This window comes from Sphaeramia orbicularis, chromosome 19 (assembly GCF_902148855.1).
Source record: "Sphaeramia orbicularis chromosome 19, fSphaOr1.1, whole genome shotgun sequence".
NCBI classification, from domain to species: Eukaryota; Metazoa; Chordata; class Actinopteri; order Kurtiformes; family Apogonidae; genus Sphaeramia; species Sphaeramia orbicularis.
In genome coordinates, this window is record NC_043975.1 from 44905568 (window position 1) to 44911068 (window position 5501).

At 43.4% G+C, this 5501-nt stretch overlaps 1 protein-coding gene across 1 annotated transcript; it reads right to left on the reverse strand.

Moving 5' to 3' along the window:
* Positions 1 to 248: 248 nt before the first annotated feature.
* LOC115439446 (protein TsetseEP-like) lies at positions 249 to 5138 on the reverse strand (the record flags this gene model as incomplete). The annotated part of the gene is made up of 4 exons (XM_030163282.1): positions 4951 to 5138; positions 3563 to 3581; positions 504 to 695; positions 249 to 287 (listed from the first exon to the last, which is right to left on the reverse strand). Coding segments are annotated over exons 1-4 (438 nt in total), but the record flags the coding sequence as incomplete, so codon positions are not given.
* Between the last annotated feature and the right edge of the window lie 363 nt (positions 5139 to 5501).

Genomic DNA, 5501 nt, shown 5'->3' on the forward strand with positions numbered 1-5501 from the left:
TCCATCCATCCATCCATCCATCCATCCATCCATCCATCCTCTGGTTCTTCCTCTGGTTCCTCCTTTATTTCCTCCTCTGGTTCCTCCTGTAGTTCCTCCTCTGGTTTCTCCTCTGGTTCCTCCTCTAGTTCCTCCTCTGGTTCCTCCTCTGGTTCCTCCTGTAGTTCCTCCTCTGGTTCCTCCTCTAGTTCTTCCTCTAGTTCCTCCTCTGGTTTCTCCTCTGGTTCCTCCTCTGGTTCCTCCTCTGGTTTCTCCTCTGGTTCCTCCTCTGGTTCCTCCTCTAGTTCCTCCTCTGGTTTCTCCTCTAGTTCCTCCTCTGGTTCCTCCTCTAGTTCCTCCTGTAGTTCCTCCTCTGGTGTCTCCTCTGGTTCCTCCTCTGGTTCCTCCTCTGGTTCCTCCTCTGGTTTCTCCTCTGGTTCCTCCTGTAGTTCCTCCTCTGGTTCCTCCTCTAGTTGTTCCTCTAGTTCCTCCTCTGGTTCCTCCTCTGGTTTCTCCTCTGGTTTCTCCTCTGGTTCCTCCTCTGGTTTCTCCTCCGGTTTCTCCTCCGGCTCCTCCTCTGGTTCCTCCTCTAGTTCCTCCTGTAGTTCCTCGTCTGGTTTCTCCTCTGGTTCCTCCTGTAGTTCCTCTTCTGGTTTCTCCTCTGGTTCCTCCTCTGGTTTCTCCTCTGGTTCCTCCTCTGGTTCCTCCTCTGGTTTCTCCTCCGGTTCCTCCTCTAGTTCCTCCTCTGGTTCCTCCTCTAGTTCCTCCTGTAGTTCCTCGTCTGGTTTCTCCTCTGGTTCCTCCTCTAGTTCCTCCTCTAGTTCCTCTTCTGGTTTCTCCTCTGGTTCCTCCTCTGGTTCCTCCTCTGGTTTCTCCTCTGGTTCCTCCTCTGGTTCCTCCTATAGTTCCTCCTGTAGTTCCTCCTCTGGTTCCTCCTCTGGTTTCTCCTCTGGTTCCTCCTCTGGTTCCTCTTCTAGTTCCTCCTTTAGTTCCTCCTCTAGTTCCTCCTCTGGTTCCACCTCTGGTTTCTCCTCTGGTTCCTCCTCTAGTTCCTCCTCTGGTTTCTCCTCTGGTTCCTCCTCTAGTTCCTCCTGTAGTTCCTCCTCTGGTTCCTCCCCTGGTTTCTCCTCTGGTTCCTCCTCTAGCTCCTCCTGTAGTTCCTCTTCTGGTTTCTCCTCCGGTTCCTCCTCTGGTTCCTCCTCTGGTTTCTCCTCCGGTTTCTCCTCCGGCTCCTCCTCTGGTTCCTCCTCTAGTTCCTCCTGTAGTTCCTCGTCTGGTTTCTCCTCTGGTTCCTCCTCTAGTTCCTCTTCTGGTTTCTCCTCTGGTTCCTCCTCTGGTTCCTCCTCTGGTTTCTCCTCTGGTTCCTCCTCTGGTTTCTCCTCCGGTTCCTTCTCTAGTTCCTCCTCTGGTTCCTCCTCTAGTTCCTCCTGTAGTTCCTCGTCTGGTTTCTCCTCCGGTTCCTCCTCTAGTTCCTCCTCTAGTTCCTCTTCTGGTTTCTCCTCTGGTTCCTCCTCTGGTTCCTCCTCTGGTTTCTCCTCTGGTTCCTCCTCTGGTTCCTCCTATAGTTCCTCCTGTAGTTCCTCCTCTGGTTCCTCCTCTGGTTCCTCCTGTAGTTCCTCTTCTGGTTCCTACAGGTCAGGGGTTCAGCTAAAGGTTCCCTTTAGCTCTGGGTTCTTCTGCTCCTCTTTTCTTGTTCCTGTGTTCCAGTTTTAGATCACAGTGGACTGTTCTTTAGGTCTTGAACTAAAGTCAGCTGGACGTCCTTCTCCAGGAGGTTCTGAGACATTCCCAGGACACAGATCTAATCTCTCTGAGGAGGAGCAGTGGTTCTACTCCTCACCTCATCCATCCACTTCCACTGCTCGTATTCATGATTCTACCCACAGCTCACGATCATCTGTTTAACTTGGTTTGTTAAGTTTCACATCATTCATGCAATGAAATATACTTTCATATTTTCAAAACCAGCATAAATTAACACCTTCTCTGAAAACCTGCAATGTTCTTTAGTTCAGTATAATCCAGGCCCAGTGCAGAAGAACATGATTAGATCTTCATTCCTACAGTGATACCTGGTCCTAAGTAAGAAATGTAAAAACCTTCTGCTCTTTCAATCTGAATATGTAAATATTGGTCATTTTAAAATTTAAAATTTTTAAACTAATTAATTAATTAATACAAAGTGACTGAAAGGACTTTATTCCACATATTCTAATGAGGTTTAAGTTTGTAAAATCAGATGAATAACACCAATGTTCAGCTGATTCCTGAGTCGACTTCTACATGAATAAACTCTGTGCTGTGCACCTCCTGTGCTCCTGCTCAGCTCTCCTTCACCTTTAAGAGCAGAAAAGAGCTGCATTATTTATTATTATTATAATTCACACAAATACCTGGTCTCATTCAATCAAGTCTTTTATTGTTGTTTTTTTTTTTTTTACACTGTAGATAGGATTAAGTTTTATTTTTCAGCTCATCTGATTTTTATTACATTCAAAGCCGTTTGTTGTTGTTTACCACAGTGTGATTTTTTTTTTTTTTCCTCATTTACTTTTATTGTTGTTTTTGAGAAAACATAACCCAATACAAACAGTAATAGAACAAACAGCAGTGGGAGAACACAACATTCAGTTAACATTTAGTCCACACGCACATTGATAAGTTCATACACCAGAGTAATGTTCTGCTTTGTGAAACACTTTGAGGATATGCACCCCCACCCACCCACCCAATCCCCCTTTGGTCAGAAGTTGTCTGAGGGGTTAAAACTCTTCCTTCTTCAGCCTCTTTGGTCTGTGTTTCCTCAGACAAACCCAAACACACATTAACCCTAAACAGGAGTTTGTCACATGACTGTTGTCAGTAGAATCTACACATGTTCATCAGGTGTGTTCAGGCGTGTTCAGGTGTTCATCAGGTGTGTTCAGGTGTGTCTGCACAGGCTCATTATCCAAATGAGTGTACAGCATGGCTCCATGCTTTTGTGGATTCATACTTTCATGGGTTCGTGGATTTGTGGATTTGTGGTTTCGCAGTTTCAGGTGTTTGTTGATGTCGTTCAAAACTGATCACTTCTGATTTTTTTCTGCACAACTCATCTTTTCTTTGTATCTTTTGTTTGTATTCTAGTCAGATAATTACAGGTTCAGAGGACTAACAAGTTGGATTTTAGAAAATGTGTTTGAAATGGGGTTTGTAATTGGATGCATTTAGCTAAAGGTGTAAAATTAATCTAATTAAAGCTCTACCCTATGATGTGGCATTTTTACACTTTTTTTTGTCACCTTCAAATGCTCCTAATAAGTGTGTGTCAAACTAAAATGTAAAAGAAATCCACCAGGTATTGAAACTCAAGAATGTTTAATTCTCATATATTGTTCATATTTCTGATAAAATTCTGACCAATCATTTAATTCGGTCCAAATGAAATAATTGGCCGAGCCTGGCTGAACCTCCTGTCAGTCATCCATTATCGCCGTCCAGCATCCGATATGGGCACCTCTGAATCTGACGCTTCACTGCAGTACGTCCACTGGCCTTTCCCTCCTTATCGAGGGCCCTTTTTCCACGGCCGTTCCCTCACCGCCTCCTCTGAATGGATCCTACCAGGTGATAACAGTCATAGGAATTGTGGGTTGTTGCTCTTGATTTTCTTATTCACAGGTTAACACAAGCACAAAAAGTTGGTTTCCATAACTGCTTAATAAACACCTTGTTTACTGAACAACTCTATGCTCAGCTGTCCTTATTTCAGTCTATCAGCTCTAACATGTATGAAATGAATTGGATCCAGCGCTGACGTGACGGATGCTGTTGCATTAATCAACCACAAGGTGTCACCCTAGGTACGTGTTATGTCCACAGGAGACGCTGAAAGGAAAGAGGGAAGATACTTAAAGGCAGTATTTAAATTAAAAAATAAAAAAGTTAAAGTTTAGACTTAAAGCACTAGTAATTCATATATAAGTGTTTGTTTTCCACTTTTTAAAATTCTCTATCTGGCTTTCTTTTATTATTATTATTATTATTATTATTATTATTATTATTATTATTATTATTATTATTATATTGATGTAATAAGCCAAAACACCTCCTTTGTTGTTGTCTGCCTTTAGTGCAGGAGCAGTAATAGGAAGACACAGTGACATTTGGAAGCACCGCACAATGAAGATTATCAATCAGTTAATCAATCAATCAATCAATCAATCAATCAATCAATTACATTTTATTTATATAGCACCAAATCATAACAAAAGTTATCTCATGACACTTTATATATAGAGTTGGTCAAAACCAGACCCCAAGCCAATTTACAGAAACCCAACAGAATCCTCCAGGAGCAAACACTTGTGACTGGTGACAGTGGAAGGAAAAACTTCCCTTTAACAGCAGAAGCCTGGAGCAGACCCCGACTCCTGGAGGATGGCCGTCTGCCCTGACCAGACAGCCATCGGATTATCACTGATCTCAGTCTGAGTTTGCAGCGTAATGTCTCTGACATGATTTTAAACATAATTTAGGATTTAATATGGAGTGTGAGATTGACATGATAACCATAAACTCTAGTATTGTCAGACTTAGACTACTGCTCAGCGGTGTGGTCAAGTGCCAACAAGGAGATGGGAAAGCTGCAGTTAGATTAGATTAGATTAGATTAGATTAGATTAGATTAGATTAGATTTAATTTAATTTATTGGTCCCTGTGGGGAAATTCATCTTCACTGACTGAAACATTACAAGAAAAAGACATTACATAACATTACAAGAAAAAGACAGCAACATTATACAACACAGACAACAACAACAACAACAACAACAACAGTAGGGGCAGACATAACAAAAAGAGACATTGATAGAGTGACAGTTGCAGACTGGTCAGCCTGTCAGCGGGGCCTGGTGTTTAGGGCGGCTATGGCTGCGGGGATCAGGCTTTTCCCAAGACGGGCCCTCCTGAATTTTAATGTCCTGTACCTGCGTCCTGAGGGTAGTGGGATGAAGTAGCGGTGTAATGGGTGCGTGATGTCCTGGACTATTGTGTTTGCCATTCTGGTGATGGGTCTATTATTTAGTTCTGTGAGGTTGGGTGTGGGGAGGCCGATGATTTTAGCAGCTGTATTTGTGATGCGTGTGAATTTGGCTCGGTTAGTGATGGAAAGCATGGTGTAAAAACATGTGGAGCAGTACAGGAGGATGGGTTGGATGATACTTTTGTAGAGTAGCAACAGGAGGTGGGGTGCAACATGTAATCCTTTAAGTTTACGGATGGCTGACAGTCTTTGTTGGCTCGTTTTTTGAATGTCCGTGGTGTGCTGATCAAAGGTGAGTTTATTGTCCAGAGTTATTCCCAGATATTTGAAGGTGGAAGTTAGCTCAGAATAGAGCTGCTGGGCTGGCCCTGGGATGCACACTGAGGCCCAATGTCCATAAAATGCATGTCAAGCTCTGCCGGAGGAAAGCCACTGAGAGGCCCACAGCGTCACTGCCTGTTTTTGTTAGAAATATGAAGGTGTTCAAAAGCAGTG